A 17,119-nucleotide genomic window follows, 5' to 3' on the forward strand; every position below is an offset into this window, starting at 1 on the left:
CTTCAACAGCAACAAATGGTCTTGAAATAAAGGGAATAATTTGACACTATGTTAATTATGTTTTGGAAGCCACAAGGTACTGAGGAATACATGCAAAGAATACTTAAGAGTAATTTAAGATGAGGGGATCCAAACCAATTTTTATTTAGCCTGGCATACTCGCTACACTCCTGAGTGATGGGAAGACTGATATCAGATAAAACTGCAAGCTGAGTTTTGTAGTAATAAAAGCAAACTACTTTGGAGGGGGGGAACAAGTTATTAAATACTCAGAGGTTATGGTGATGCTGGTGTCACACCTCTCCACAGAAACATCTCGTAATGGGGTATGCTATGAAGATTGTGAAAGAAGCAAAAATTGCATGCAAGTTTCTTTTTTCTATTAATTTTTTCTCTTTTTTGATGCTTAATAGGTTGAGAATAAGGTGCAGAATGAAGATGAGGACGACGTTGAAAGCAACCTGTTGCTTCCTGCAGGCCTCACTCTTCGATGGGCGACTTTCATTCTAAAGATTTACAGAGCAGAGGATGTTCCACAGAGTAAGATGGATTTTGGGGTTGTAGGGGAGATTATGGTAACTTTGGTGACAATGGTGCGTGTACAATCAATCTGTTTTGTGGCCTAGAAACATAGAAAAACATACAGCACAATACAGGCCCTTTGGCCCACAAAAAAAGCTGTGCTGAACATGTCTCTACCTTAGAACTACCTAGGCTTACCCATAGCCCTCTATTTTTCTGAGCACCATGTAGACATCCAGGAGTCTCTTAAGACCCTGTCGTTTCTGCCTCCACCACCATCGCCGGCAGCCCATTCCACGCACTCACCACTCTCTGTGTTTAAAAAAAAAACTTACCCCTGACATCTCCTCTGTACCTACTTCATTTCTTGCATTTCAGAATCAAAATGGGGTTTAAGATTCACCTAGATCAACATATGTTGTGAAGTTTAATATATTTAAAATTAAATTAAGTGGAACAAAAATAATGAAGTAGTGTTAATTGTCCATTTTGAAATCTGTTGGCGGAGGTGAAGAAGCCATTCCTAAAATGCTGGGTGTGTGTCTTCAGGCTCTTGTACCTTCTCTCTGGCAGTAATGAGAAGAGAGCACATCCTGGGTGATGGGGGTCCTTAATGATGGGTAACGCTGCACCTTTTCAGGATGTTCTCTGCTGGGGAGGAAAGTGCTCATGGGGAGCTGACTGTGTTCAGTGTAGGGTTCGCAGCTACGCCGTACTTACGGCGTACATTTGACACACAAGTATAAATCAGCCTTAAGCCACCTCAAACTCCTAATGAAATATAGCCACCAACGGCCTCCTTTTGTAATTGCAGCAATATGTTGGCCCATTTGAACGTAGTTCACACTTGGTATCCTCAGAACTCAAGGGCTTTGCATAATTAGCTCACTGATAATGTGGATCCAACAGGGGTTGAAAGCAGCTCTGTTACTCGGAATCAGAATCACGTTTATCAGCATATGTCGTGAAATTTGTTAACTCTGTTAACTTTGCTTCAGCAGTGCAATGCAATACATGATAAATATAGAAAAAAACTGAATTGCAGTAATTATAAATGTATATTATTGAATTAAAATAAGTTGTGAAAAAACAGAATTTTAAAAAAAAGGTAGTGAGGTAGTGTTCATGTGTTCAATGTCCATTCAGAGTTCTGATGGCAGAGGGAAGGAAGCTGTTTCTGAATTGCTGAGTGTGTGCCTTCAGGCTCCTCTACCCTCCTTCCTGACAGTAACAATGAGAAGTGGGCAAGTCCTGGGTGGTGGGACTCCTTAACGATAGACACTGCCTTCCAGCAGCACCGCTTCTTGAAAATGTTTTGGATACTATGGAGCTAGTATCCATGATGGAGCTGACTAATTTTACAACTTACTTTTTATTGACATCGTAAATTTAACCTGCTAGGCTACCTAGTCATTCCTGTCACAGAGTTGATTTGATATTCTCACACTGTCTTCCAGAGTTGCACCTGTTTATCTTGCCCCTGTCCTCCAGCTGCCTCATCCCAGCTCTAGACCAGCAGTAGCACCTTTCTTGCATCCAGTGCTGGCTAGTATTGAGCATTTCTACAGCCCCATCCAAACCCTTCCTAATCTACAGCCCCTTCCTTAGAAATGAATCCATTTTCTGCATTTTACCTTGCTGTCCTTGAGTTTCAAATGTACATTACCACCTAAATGTCTTCTCAACTCTTCAATTTATATTGGCTACTGAAAAGAAGTCTGCCACAGAGCTGTTATATAGGGCCAATGTTGCCTTGTATACTTAACAATTCTCTTCCCAACCCATCTTGCTCTCTCTGCAGCTTCAAGTTGCCAAATTGCTTGGTACGGTCTAATCTCTTTGATCCGTGCCTGATTTTAACTTTACCATATCATCTTAGTTTGGGAATGTCTACACGAGGAAATCCGCAGATACTGGAAATTCAAGCCACACACATCAAAGTTGCTGGTGAACGCAGCAGGCCAGGCAGCATCTCTAGTGTTCAAGATTTAGTCTGTTTAACCTTGTATTTGCTAATTAAAATTTTGTATCTGGGTTTACTTGAGTTTATTGCGCTCAAGTAACATTGTAGTGACATAATTTTGCTGCTTGCTTTACTCCGTTTTAGTGGACGATGCCTTTGCAGAAAGTGTGAAGTCACTGTTTGGAGCAGGAACTGACAAGAAAAACCTTGTGGATCCATTTGTGGAAGTTAACTTTGCAGGAAAAAGAGTGAGAATCTACCCATCCCCATATTCAGCGATGTCATTATAGAATTTCTAAACGCTGCAAATTGCCTTCCAGCTGTAATACTGGCTTTTTCTTCTCATTTAAGCTTTGTACAAAAATAATTGAAAAGAACGCAAATCCAGAGTGGAACCAAATCCTCAATCTTCAAGTCAAGGTAGGATCTGTTTCATTTTATAATCTGTAATTGCTTTGAGTTGATCATGTTGAGTCAGTGGTCATGTCCATTTTTGAGTCATGTTTTTTTTGTGATTTCATGCTTTTTGTCAGTAAGTATTTTAGAAATGGGCATGGGGAACTCTGGAAAGAACTTAGCATCCACAAAATGGATTTATGTCTGTAACATTTTTTCACATGTGCAAATTAAATGCTATACGAAATATGATACCATTATGACAGGAAGGGAATGAATATTCACATATTATTCTTTAGATCTTTGTGCTTTTGCACCTGACAATCAATTTGTATAGTACTGTGCTAAAGTCTTACGCACCCTAAATTTTTTGATATGGTGTGTCAGATGGTATGGCCTCCACAGAGCCCTGATCACAACATCATTACCTGGAGAGACAGAAGTGAGTGAGACAGCCAAAGTTGCTGAAGAACTGTGACAAGCTCTCCCAAGGTGCTTGAAACAACCTACCTGCTGATTCTCCTATAAAACTGCACAGTGTACCAAATATGCAGTTTTAAAGGCGAAGTGTGGTGACGCCAAATAGTGATTTGATTTTAGTTTTTACTGTTTACTGCTCTTCATGATACATTTTTTGATATTTAGAAACTTTTCAAGTCATTATATTTGAAAGCACCTTTGCTGTACAGAATTTTTATATGTGCCTAAGACTTTTTCACAGTACTGTATATTCTAGATGAAACAATAAGGTTTTTCAGAATACTTGTTACATTCTAGGTGCGTGTATTTAAGTTCCCAGATTGATGTCATGGGTTCTGTCATTTGGCATAATCTCCTTGTTCATATTTACACCAGACATTGCATATGTAAACTCTTATAGATGAATTGCAAGTCTTTACACCTCCCCCCCGGCACGTTAGTGTTGCCAAGAAAGAACAGCATAAATACAACACGATTAGGTTACAAAGGCAGTGCCCATCAGTAAAGAGTAAATTGAGATTGAAATATTTGAAGAGGATCTAACACAAGTAGTCAAACATCAGCAGCAGCAGGTTCCGAAAGTGGCTTGTTGCTGAATGTGCAGTAACATGTCCTTTTATGCTTCTTTCCAAAGAATATTATTGTTAAGTTTCCTATCAACATAATTAGTGCTGTGTAATGATAGGAGCTCTACCCATCCCATCCGTTGGTAGGAATGCATTCCAAAAGTTGGCATCCTCTCAATCTGCTTGACTTGAGACTAATTTTGAACGCTTTTATTTTACATGATGTTGGCTTTGTGTTCAGCACTGCTTTATTTTACCTTCAATTCTATATTTGATCTGAAATTATATTTGATGCAAGTGGATTGCTAACCTAGTTAAGGAATTTCTTCATCGGTATTAATCACCAAGCAGAAACTATCCTAAATAAAGATCGCAACTCTGATAATTGGTGATCATACCATAATTGTAATTGTATGCAAATAATGAAATAGCACTTGGCTGTGGCTAACAAAGTTTAATATCAAATCCAAAACCAGGGTCCTTGTGGAAATGTTTTCACACAATACCTGCAAATACCTGCAATTATCCTTCCTGTTTACATTTTTGCCGCTCATTATTTGAGCGATTAGTGTTCTAAAAGCAAGTGGAGTAAAAATGTGAATGTCATCAAATCAGTTATGTAATTTTCATAGTTATGATCTAGTACACAACTGATTTGATCTACTTCAGGAGGTTTTGATTAGATTTTTATTTACCATTGTTACGTACCCCGTAACTGGGTTGCCATACCAGCAGAAATGGACCACTTAGTTGGAGTCTGGATTACTGGAACTAAGAAAGTTTTATTAAAGAAATAAGTAACACAGTACTCTAAACGTAAGGATATAAATGCAACGGGTTAGCAATGATAAAACACATGTACACAAAACTAGGATAATAGGAATCGATCAAGCTCTTTCGCAGTCTAGGGGTAAAATGATCAGTCTCAAGTGACACACAGTTCAGTTTAGTTCAGTTCGCAGTAATCGCTGTTGTGCCATTGGGGGGGAAAGAGAGAGAGAGAGCGAATGATATGATATTCAAATCGGATTCAACAGACCTTTGATATTCCTCGCAGTTAGCTTTCGGGCAAGCCCTTTGTAATGTCTTCTGAGGTCACCGACTGTGACCCCTCCGTTCCGGATACGGTTGTTCTTCTGCGGTGAACCCGGCACCCAGGCAAGGGTGGACACACACACCAGGTTCCCGCCGATCGTGCCTTTTCACCCTGTGCGTCTATGGTCGGTCCCGCGATCAGACCTCCAAAACTCCCACCATCTTGTGGGGGGGGGGCACCGCACTTCCAGGGTCTTGTTACCTCGTCGTGTCATGGTGTGTCGCTTGCCTTAGCGAACCTGTTCCTTTTATCCCCCTGCTGGGGTATCACCTGTCCATCAAACTTCAAACAGTTCAGATTCAAAGCAACCGGTCTAAACAATACTCGGAACTGTGTCTCTTTTCGTTAATCTCTCTCGTCTCTCTCTGATTAGCATTTTGAATGTTTCCCCCATCTGTCTCTCTCTTAACTCTCTTATCGGCATCAACCTTCTGATAACTTGGTCTGTTGTCACACCGTATTCTGCTTTTGAGTAAGCTTTAGTTATAGCATTGGGTATGTCACCTGTGAGGAGACTTCTAATTTAGATTGCTGCTGATTAATTTGGATTTGTCATTGATACAATATTAAATTCTATGTTGCTGGTTGTCTTAAGTCTGTGCATCTTTAATTTTATTGATCAAAGTTCAAAGTAAATTTATTATCGAAGAACATATATGTCGCCATCTACTGTATATTGCTGAGATTCGTTTTCTTGCGGACATACTTGGTAAATCCAATAAGCATAGTAGATCAATGAAACACCACGCCAATGTGCGCAAAAGGACAGCAAGCTGTGCAAATACAAACAGAAAGAAAACATACATTAATAAGCAATAAATATTCTGACTATGAAGAGTCATTGAAAGTGAGTCCATAGGTTGTGAGAACATTTCAGTGATGAGGTGAGTGAAGTTATCCCCTTTGGTTCAAGAGACTGACGGTTGAGGGGTAATAACTGTTCCTGAACCTGGTAGTGAGGGTCCAGAGGCTCCTGTACCACCTTCCTGATGGCAGCAGCGAGGAGGGAGCATGTCCTGGGTGGTGGGGTTCCTGATGCAAGATGCTGCTTTCCCTCAACAACACTCCATGTAGATGTGCTGTGAATAGTGGGAGGGTTTAACTTCTGGTGGACCGGCTGTATCCACTACTTTTTGTACGATTTTCCATTCACGGTGTTTTCTGTATAAGCTGTGATGTAGCCAGTCAACGTACTTTCCACTGCACAGCTATAGAAATTTGTTAAAGTTTTATATGTCATGTTCAGTCTCTACATGCTCCTAAGGAAGCAGAGGCCCTGCTGTGCTTTCTTTGTAATTGCACTTGCATGCTCAGCCCTTTGAAATGATAACACCTAGGAATTTAAAGTTGCCTTCCCGCTCCAAATCGGATTCCCCCAGTGAGGATTGATCATGGACCTCTGGTTTCCTCCTCCAGGAGTCAATAATCAACTTCCTGATTTTACTGACGTTGAGTGAGAGGTTGTTGTTGTGGCACCACTCAGCCAGGTTTTCAGTCTCTCTCCCTGTGTGCTGATTCGTCACCGTCTTTGATTCAGCCAATGTCAGTGGTGTCATCAGCAAGTTTGAATATGGCTTTGGAGCTGTGCGTAGACACACAGTAGTAAGTGTAAAGCGAGTAGAACAGGGGGCTAAGCACACAGCCTTGTGGGGCGCCTGTGCTGAGGGAGATTGTGGAGGAGATGTTTGCTATTCTGAATATTTCTCAGAGCTACATGTCCCTTTCACTTTCAGGTCATGCTGGCCTTCAGTCAATATCATTAGCATTTGTTCCATCTTCTCAAAAATTGAACAAGCAAGCTCTTTGTAGACAAGATTTGATGGGGATTGTTAGATGCTTCATCATGTTTGAACACAAGTCAAAGTTGAATTTATTGCCAACTGCACAAGTAAATTGATGCACAGGTGCAAGAGAGAAACTTGCAGCAGCATCACAGACTCATAGCATCATACAAGTTACTCATCATGTTGTGTCTAGATGAATTCAATTAACTGTATTGGTTATGGCATACTATCCTAATACACAAGGTCACCTTTGACAAGTGTACTTTCCAGTGTATCTTTTGGCTAATGTGTCTTTCACATTCAACAGTTCAGACTGTTGGCTTTAACTATTGGAGCGTGACTATTATTGATTGCAGCCTGAGAGATGTGGATGCCATCCAGAAGATCACCAAGAATTAGAAGTTTGCCTCACTAGTGTGGACATGTCAGGCTTACCTGGCAAGTACAAGCCCTGAATCCACCAGCTTGGCATTCTCCCCTGCATCCTCTGGCCAGGGCTGGTACATGAAGTACATGAGGACAAGACTCTTGAAAGGAAGATCAATGGCTACCTTTGAAGATGGCTGGGCCTCCCCATAGCCTGAGCAGCATTGCTGTGTACAGAGAGAGGAATAAACTGTAGCTTCCCTTCAGTAGCCTGAACAAAGAGTTTATGGTTTCCCATAGAAGGGAATGACTGCAGTTCAGAGATTCCAGCGACCCCCAAGGTCCAGACAAGCAGTTAAATGCAGGGCCCAGGATGCAGTGGAGGTGGCCGAGTCACGTCTGAGGCACAGGGATCTGGTGGGGACAGTGGTGTCTGGTCAGGAGGGGCTGGACAGCTTCCCTTCAATATGGCCCAGGGCAGGGACAGACGCAAAGTGGTCCAGGAAGAGGTGCAAGTGGTTGTCAAGGAAGTGCTTCAATACGGCCCGGGGCAGGGACAGACGCAAAGTGGTCCAGGAAGAGGTGCAAGTGGTTGTCAAGGAAGTGCGTACAACCAGGATGGTGCGCTTGTAGCAGCAGGGAGTTTGGACGAGGTGGGAGGGTGTGCGAAAACAGAACATCTGGCCCAACATCTGGTAGGCAGAACCACAGCACATCAAGTTCATGACTCAGGCTGTGTACAACATCCTGCCTAGTCCAGTGAACCTTTTTTCTTGGGGTAAAAGCTAGGCACCATCATGTCCTCTCTGCCCTGGCAGAGTGACCCTGGAACATATCCCAAAAGCCCTTGGAGAAGGCTGCTACCGGCTGGCATCAGCTGCTGAAGGCAGTGGCTGAAAATATCTCCTTGGCCATTAACCACAGTAAGCACCTCTGCCCACCCAGAAAGCCTGACCCTTTGTCAAAGCCGAAGACAAATCACGGTCTCCACCTAGATCAGCAGCAGACTTGCTAGCCATGGGGTCTGACTGGCAACTAAAAGTCAACGTTGGCAAGCTATTTAAGTTCCCTGACTTTATTGCATCATCATCACTGAGGGCTGACATGGTCATTCTGTCAGAAACCTCGAAGCAGGTGGTCATGGTAGAGCTGGTAGTGCCGTTGGAAGACTGGATTGAGGAGGTGTTTGAGCATGAGAAGGTCAAATGCCAGGAGCTGGTAGAGTAGTGCCAGAGACAGGGGTGGAGGGCACATTGTGAGCCAATAGAGGGGAAGTGGAGAGGTTTTTGCTGGCTGCCCACTCTGCAGAACTTGCTCTCTTCTCGGCTTAACAGGGGCTACAAAGAGAAGAGCCATCAGGGCCGTCAAAGAGGCTGCCAAGTGTGCCTGCAGGAGGCTATGGATCAAGAGGTGACCCATAGACTAATGCTGCTGGGACACAAGCCAGGGCCTGATCAACCCTGACTGGGTCACCTGGGCGAGAGCATCTGATGTTGGAAGACCCAAAACACCTGATGACCCCGGGTTGCATCTCTGATGTGTCCCAGTGCATTCTAGGATGTATCTCAGCATCAACTGTCTTTGAAATTGCCAATGACTCCTGCCCTGTTCAAGTTCATTGGTTTTCCAGCAAGGACAAGATCATAGGCTAAATACTTCAGATGTCAGGGCAGCACAGTAGTGTAGTGGTTAGCATAATGCTTTAGAGCACCATCTGTAAGTTCAGGGTTCGATTCCCACTGCTGTCTGTAAGAATTTATATATATTTCCCATGACTGTGTGGGTTTCCTCCAGGTGCTCTGGTTTCCTCCCACATTCCAAAGATTTGCAAATTAGGGTTAATAAGTTGTGGATATGTTATGTTGGTGCTGGAAGCATGGTGACACTTGTAGCTGGCTCCAGACAACATTCTCAGTGTAAAAATTGCATTTCATTGTATGTTTTGATGTACATATGACAAACAAAGCTTATCTAATCATCTTCAGATGTGGAAATGTGAAATAAAACCCATAATACTCAGCTGGTGGTCAAAACATGCGATGATAGAAAGTAGACACTTTGGATCGATGCCATTTCATCAGAGCAGTGAACAGTTGAGAAACTGCTTTTAATAAACCATGCAGGAGGAGAGCCTAAATGTTAGAAAAGAACACCAAGGAAAGGTGAAGGTACAGGAGAGAGTCCTGAAAAGAGTTGAGTGATAAAGGATTATACTTTAAGAATATGTTAGAGTGTTCAGACCCTTTGCAGATGGAATGAGGGGAAAATTCATCAAGTAGGTAAAATATTGTGGGATCTGAGCAGAGTGGCGAGTGGGGCAGTTTGAGGGGTTGAGGATTGGAGCTTGCATAAAATAGAGGATGATTTAAGAGGACATTAACTTTTTCGCAGTGTGTGGTTGGAATCTGGAATGTACCGGTTGTGGAAGTGGTGCAGGCATGTTCCGTTGCTGCAAAACGGACATTGGGTGAATGCATATTGGAGAAAATATTACAAGGCTCAAGAGGAGGAGTTGCAGGTTGATGCTGGAGTCTATGTGGTTGGAAAAGGACACAAACACAATGGGATGAGTGGAAGATTTCTCTTCATGTAATTATGCTATCTTTCAATGAATGACGATGGAACTTTGGGTGTGTGGTGAAAAAATGATCTCAAAGGAGTAGAGGTAGAATCAGAATAATTTCTGCTATGGGTTGGACCACGGCCATTTTCCTCTCAAATACTGAATCTGGTATTCTAAAAATATTCTACATGTGATTTCTAATCTTGTGCTTTTGAATCAGATTGGTAGATAGCTTGTACTGCAGTAAGAGTCAACTTGTTTGTACAAAATGTGTTTAACTGGTTACCTGGTCAGTGATGAATGTTAAAACTATTTGTTTTTTTAATAAGATGGCAATAATAAATGCAGAATAGACGTAATAGTATAATTTTCTTTCTTGTCTTGCAGTTTCCGTCCATGTGTGAGAAATTGCGCATGACTATTTTCGATTGGTGAGTGTGCAAGAAAAGTTTTCATTCGTTCCGTGTTGGTTTTAATGTGAATGATTAGCTGCTGGTAATTTTGTGAAAATGCATTGAGGTCAAGTTATCTTTGACCAAGTTGCTTTGGGAGTTGATGCTGAAATACAAGGAAGCACAGAAGAGGTGAGGCAGGAAACCACAGCCTTAAGGGAGAGTTACTGCACTCTGCATTTACTCAAAGGTTGGTTTGCTCCAATAAGTTCATTGCCTCAGAAGGCGATTGTTACTTGCTGGTGTATGCATGTTGCAAGAAGCAAACAGATAAGGAACTTTACAGTACATAAGGAATCCAGTGTGTAGTTTTCTCTTATTGCTGATCTTTCAGTGACACAATTTATTATGGTGTGGAGAGTATGCCATTTTCCTTTAATGACCATCAGAAATAAACAAATTTGTCTGTTAAATTGTTCACTTCCAAATTTGTTTTGAGTGGTAGGAGGGGGAGTGTGAATTCTGAAAAGGAAAAATGATTAATGAACAGAGTTGGGGAGGGAGGCAACAAGTTGCAATTGTTTACAAATATGGATAAAATGTTCTTGTTCAGGAAATTCCTTCTCCCCGTGATGACTCACTGGTCTGCAGCAGGAAGTCCTTAAATTGTATTTTCAAGTATCGAATGATATATTAAAGAAAAAAAAGCTGAAATGAACTGCCCAGGGCCAAGGGTACCAAAGGGAATTGCCCATGTTCAATTACTGATCCTTAAGTCCCAGATCTGTGCAGTCATTGTAAGTCCACATTCTGCTGAAGGGCATGCATTAGTGTAGCTATAATTACTAGTCACCAGTTTGGGAGCAGAACTCAGTGTTGCTGAATATTGTGTGTGACATGTGCTCACCAGGTGATTCTGAGCTGTAACCTATTACATGCTCATTAACTGGCATGGAGCAGATGTTTAACTATTTCTGATTGTGTGGTAGAAATGGCATGGACTACTGTGTTCTCCATATAAATATTACTTATAGCAGTGTATCATTACCATTCTTTTAAACTAAATTTTAGGGTGTTTTTGTTTCCATCTTTGTTCCCTCTTGCTGAATGAAATATACTGCAATGGTATTAGAATTCCATGATCCTTGTTGCCAATAACATTGAATAAGACAATTTTCACTTATTTTTGGGACTGGAAGTCGTACACAAAGTTGGCATGTAGTCCCCATCATTGATTGCCTGTGAATGTAGTGGTTTATTAAAGTAACACACATAAAAGTTGCTGGTGAACGCAGCAGGCCAGGCAGCATCTCTAGGAAGAGGTACAGTCGACGTTTCGGGCCGAGACCCTTCGTAAGGACTAACTGAAAGAAGAGCTAGTAAGAGATTTGAGAGGGGGAGGGGTGCATTCACCAGCAACTTTTATGTGTGTTGCTTGAAATTCCAGCATCTGCAGATTTCCTCGTGTTTTCGTTTATTAAAGTGTTGAATATACAAGTGGGTTTGGAGTTGCATATAGACTAGCTGGGACGAATATATTGATATTCACCCTGCGAGCTAGGTAGGTATTGAACGGCTTGGTACCTTTGTAGTCACACCTAATGCATGAGGCGAGTTTCATTGTGCTGTGCATGTACTCGCTAGAGTTCAGAAAAATGAGGGGGAGATCTCATTGAACCCTTGCAAATATTGAAAGGCCTAGAAACATGGAGATGATGTTTTCTATAGTGAGGGGGTCTAAGAACAGAGGGTACAGCCTCAGTGTAGAAGATTGTCCCTTTAGAACAGAAATGAGACGTTTCTTTAGCCAGAGGGTGGTAAATCTGTGGAAATCATTGCCACAGGAACTGTGGAGGCCAACTCATTGGGTATATTTAAAGCAGAGGTTAATAAGTTCTTGATTAATTAGGGCATTGAAGATTATGGAGAGAAGGCAGGAAAATGGGGTTCAGGGAAAATAAATCAGCCTTGATCAAATGGCGGCGCAGACTTGATTTGTCGAACGTCGTAATTCTGCTCCTATGTCTTGTGGTCCTTGTTCTAACTTTTTTTGAAATTCTAGACCAGTAACTGAATGTTAATTCCAGCGCCAAATGGTGGATTTTGAACTGTATTATTAGTCAGGGCCTCTCTGTTACTAGTCTGACGGTTCTATCACTGTACTGAGAGCCGTGAGCCTCGGCCCTTTTTGATTACCATTCCCCAGTTTTTAATCAAATTTGGAAGTGGTATTTTAAAAGTACTTATCGATGTCAAACCTCATAACAATCATGGCATGAAAGCAGAAACTGCTTTCTTTTTGCAACAGTTTCTGAGCTGTTCTAATGATTCTGCCTATTGAATTGTTCAGCAGCTGGCTCGTTTAACAGGCTCTGCTAACCACAAGTAGGTTTGGATATTCCAGTGTATTATCAGTGCTAAATGCACTAAGGTATAGTGAAAAGCTTGTTCTGCAGACTGTTCATACAGATTTGTTCATTGCACAGTACAAGGTAAAACAACAATAAAATGCATCAGCGACAGAGAAAATACTTGATCAGTATTGCCTTTCTAATGACTTCTTTACTAACTAGTGCAAGACAGCAATCAGGTTTTGCCAAAATTAAGATCAAATTTATTGTCGTGCACAAGGACACAGGCATAGGGTGAAATGAATAACTCGCTTGCATCAGAGACACGAGGCAGCATGTAAGTGGCATTTGCACATTAAGCATAAACATGAGATTCTGCAGATGTTGGAAATCCAGAGCAGCACACTGAATGCTGCAGGAGCTCAGCAGCTCTGAATGCATCAGGAGGGTCCTGAGGAGGAGGCAGTATTAAGCGATGAGCCATGCCAGTGCTTTGCAATGTTGGAATGCAATGTGTTCAAGACGGTTTCTGAGTCAGAGGTCGTGTCGATGATGGGGATGGAGTTGGAATGAGCGATTTGGAGGGGAGTCGAGGCGGAGGAGTTTTGGTGCCCGCCCATCTAAACTGGGAGTGAGGTTGGATCACTCTAAGTTCAGAGCCAGTTTGGAAAGGTCAAGAATGGCTATGAGCTGGACGGTGAGGCCTAATCCCAGTGTCTGTCACTGCGGCTGGGTGCTGGTGCGAGACACGATCCAGTGTTTGGATGATTTAAATGCCAGCCCAGACTGACTGGAAAGGCAGGGTGTTGGGACCGGAAGCAAGGGTTGGGCCGATTCTGCTTGCTCTTCCACGATGTTCTCCTCTCTCTCCACAGTTCAGAATGCTGTTGCTTGCTTTTATTGTTTGTATTGTTTTTAATTGGGTTCTTTTGGGTTTCTTACTTTGTGACTGCCTGTAAGCAAACAAATCTCAAGGTTGTATAATTTATACATTCTTTGATAATAATTGGACTTTGAATCCTTTGATAGATCTCGGCCCGAAATGTCGAATGATTATTTCCTTCCAGAGATGCTACCTGACCTGCTGAGTTCCTTCAGCATTTTATAGATTAAGCATAGCTTATGCACAATTTTTACAAGGGAGGAAAAACACAACAGAATGTCCATTCTAGTGCAAAGTGATCAGAGTGGTATTAGTGTTGATTTTAAGATTTTGTCATTTCATTGAGAAACCAAGTGGTTGGAGAGAAGAAGCTGTTCTTGAATCTGGTGATGTAGGCAGTAATACTAACATTTAAAAACCTGATAACCATCTTTTAGGGATCGGATGACTGGAAATGATGCAATTGGGACAGCATTTTTCTACCTCTCCAAGATAGCTTCATCTGGTGTTGAAGTTAAAGGTTTGTACCTTTCTTTTCTCCTTTCATTGTACTGTTGCTGTTAATGTACAATTCAACTTCCCAAATCTGACAATGCTTCAGTCAAGCTATAATGTCACCATTCACCAAAAAAGGCGTAAAGGAAAATCTGTTACCATTCTCCAAAAAGATGCAAGGCAAAAGGTGGCCTCCATCATTGAGGGATGTTAAATTCTTCAGTGTAGTTTATATTATAGAGGATTCGTAGAGTAACAAGTTGGTGTCATTTCGCCTATCATTAAATCCTAAGCACCTGATGTCAGTGATCTTCCAGCCAAGTATTAATTAGGCCCAAGTCTACTTAGCTTCTGAAATTGGACTAGTGTCATTTGGCAGGTAGAATGTGTATCAATGTAGTTAATGCTGATTTTGAAAAGAGAAGGGGGAATACTGTATTGAAATATTTACAAATAAGTTGCCATGGCAAATAAACTCTTCTCGGGCTTCCAACCGGGTACAGGTATTGATTTTAACCGATGTTTCAATGACAAACTATCATCTTTATTCCTATGAAGATGGCAGAGTTTGTCACCAAAAGCCCAAGAAAAGTTTATTCACTATATACGCCAGGAAAGCACTAGATCCTTTGTCAAGTTGCCACGGCTTTGACATTTCCCTTTTATTTCTTTTAGTCTCTTCATCGTCCATTTTACAAATTTCCAGAAATCATGGGTTAGAGTGCCGTTACATATTTTTCCATAGTGTGGTACTGTCAATTTATTTTCGATAGACATCACAAGCTGCATTTATATTTCATGTTGGATCATAAGGTTCAAAGGTTACAGGTCTTCTCTGTCATAATCCACCATGTTTGGAAAGAGTCCATTCTAGTTAATTTTGAAACAAAACTGTGGAAAACAGTAATTTGTATGTTTCCCTGCTGGTCTCAAAGTTTCCCAGGCAATACAAAATGGATCATTTGTCCAGTGTGCCTTTGATCATGTAGTATAAATGTTTAATTTTAAAATTGTAATATTTTAGGTGTTTCTGCTGTTATGCAATTCAATTGCTTTCTGGTGTGAAGCTCACTACGAAGCATTTTCAGCTCTCTTTGTATCTGGATCCAAGCTTGACGATCTGAGTCATCTCTTCACACCCTGATGCAGTTTTCTTTCAGAGAATGGAAACTTGGGCAGCCTGTTTGTTTACTTCCACCTTCCCCACCCCCAGCAACACAGAACTGCTCTTCCCTCACCTCTCCTCTCCTTCAGGCCATGTTCCATCTCACTAAACATGACAACTTCCTGATTTTTGCACTCCACTGTCCATTAGGGCAAGGTTCACTCTTTGATCCCCATCCCCAATTATCAGAGCTCAGCTTTCCTTCTGCTGCATTGCCATTGCCGCCCACCCTCCGACCTACCTTTACAATTCTCACCAACCACTGCCAGCTTCTGACGCTGCCACCATTCCTTCACATCCTTGTTTCATAGTCTGAGTGCCATGTTTTGAAACAGAAATTTTCATGCCTTGTTGTTAGGAGTTTCCAGCAGGAGGCAAACAACCAAAAATTATTGCACCCTCCTAGTGTGGCTCACTATGCATCTTTCTGGGGGAGCTAACGTTTCTAGGCCAGTGCTCCTTATCATGCTGGCAGTCTTGGGTTACATCAGGAAGAAAATAATAGGCAATGAGTGAGATGCTCTGCAATTCAAGCAGCCTCCGTGAGTGTGAAATGGAGGTATTGTTTTTGGTTGATGGTCTTTCAGAACTCTGGCCTTGCATCAAATCCACGTTATCAAGGAATACTCTGAGCTGCTAAGAGAAAGGTGTAGAGCACAGAAATTGACCCTCTTGGCCTACAGTGGGTATGCCAACCATCAAGTATCTATCTATTCTAATCATATTTACCAGCACTTTGTTCATAGCTTATTAGGCCTTGGCAAGTCGGGTGATCACCCAGATGCATAAATATTGTTGCATTTCCTGTCTCTTCCTCAGATTCCCTTTCCTTTTTTTTTACAACCACACCTGTCCAGCCTCCTCCTAACCCCCATCCCCACCCAATCTCTGGTCTTGGATACCTCTGCCATGGGGAAACCTTGCTTTAATATCTTTCCTTGCACGTGAAATGTCCCACCCCAGGCAACGTGCTGGTCAATCTCGTCTGCTTCCTCTCCAGTATAATTCTGTCCTTTCGTGCAGTTGCCAGAACTGTACTTAAATTTCCAGTTGTGGGCTAGCCATGTTTTATAAACGTGTACAGTGAGCTCCTGCTCTTAATTTATATTGTGAATAATGAAGGTTAGAATTTCGTATGTCACTTTTACCTTCTTGTTGAACTGTGCTGCCACCTTCAGGCATCTTTGGGCATTGTACACAAAGGTCCATTTGTTCCTCCAGTGCTCACTAGGAACATCCCATCATGGTATGTGACCTACTCATATTAGAATCCTCAAAACCTTAATGTTATGATGGTATATATTTATCTGTGGCCTTACATGAGAAGCTCAGATGGAAGTTTTTGCCCATGATTCTGAAGAAAATTAATGGGGAACATTTTTAAATCATAGAAAATTGCATACAACTTTGTGTAACTAGTCTGTTAAATTTTTATAGTGTTCACCATTGAGCATGCAATTCAAATTCCAACTTGCACAACCTTTTTAACTCATGTAAAAACATCGTAGACTATTTTCTATAAAAATAAAAAATTCAGAAGTGCATAGGGACTTGGGAGTCCTAGTGCAGGATTCCCTGAAGGTTAACTTGCAGATTAGTTCTGTAGTAAGGAAGGCAACTGCAATGTTAGCATTCATTTTTTACAACCACACCTAGGACTAGGATATTAAAACAATAATGCAACGCCGAGGCTTTATAATGCATTGATTGGATCACATTTGGAGAAGTTTGGGGCCCTGTATCTAAGGAAGAATGCAAGTCTAGAGAGGCTCCAGAGAAAGATTAGGAGAATAACTTGGGGGATGAAAGGGTTTGTTTACATATGCGGACCATTTGATGGCTGTTGGCCTGTACTCCCTGGAGCTTAAGAGGCTAGGTGTGTGGATTTTATTAAAACCTACTGAATATTAAAATACTTGGATAGAGTGGAGTTGAAGAGGATGTTTCTAGTAATGGGAGAGTCTAGAACCTGAGGGCACAGTCTCAGAAGAATAGGACAACCCTTTAGAATAGCTCAGGAACTTCTTTAGCCAGAGGGTGGTGAATCTGGCTGTACAGGCCAAGTTATCAGATTTACTTAAAGCAGAGTTCAATGGT

The 17,119-nt window shown here is 41.7% G+C and overlaps 1 protein-coding gene across 4 annotated transcripts in view; it reads left to right on the forward strand.

The window, feature by feature from the left end:
- LOC140185737 (myoferlin-like) overlaps positions 1–17,119 on the forward strand; it is a 267,873-nt gene that overhangs the window by 68,241 nt on the left and 182,513 nt on the right. For all 4 annotated transcript variants that reach the window (XM_072239327.1, XM_072239328.1, XM_072239329.1 and 1 more), the window contains exons 12-16: positions 414–540; positions 2,630–2,733; positions 2,837–2,905; positions 10,124–10,167; positions 13,800–13,882. In XM_072239327.1, coding sequence (XP_072095428.1) covers positions 414–540; positions 2,630–2,733; positions 2,837–2,905; positions 10,124–10,167; positions 13,800–13,882 — 427 coding nt within the window. The remainder of the gene's footprint in view (positions 1–413; positions 541–2,629; positions 2,734–2,836; positions 2,906–10,123; positions 10,168–13,799; positions 13,883–17,119) is intronic.

This window comes from Mobula birostris, chromosome 21, assembly GCF_030028105.1.
Source record: "Mobula birostris isolate sMobBir1 chromosome 21, sMobBir1.hap1, whole genome shotgun sequence".
NCBI lineage: Eukaryota > Metazoa > Chordata > Chondrichthyes > Myliobatiformes > Myliobatidae > Mobula > Mobula birostris.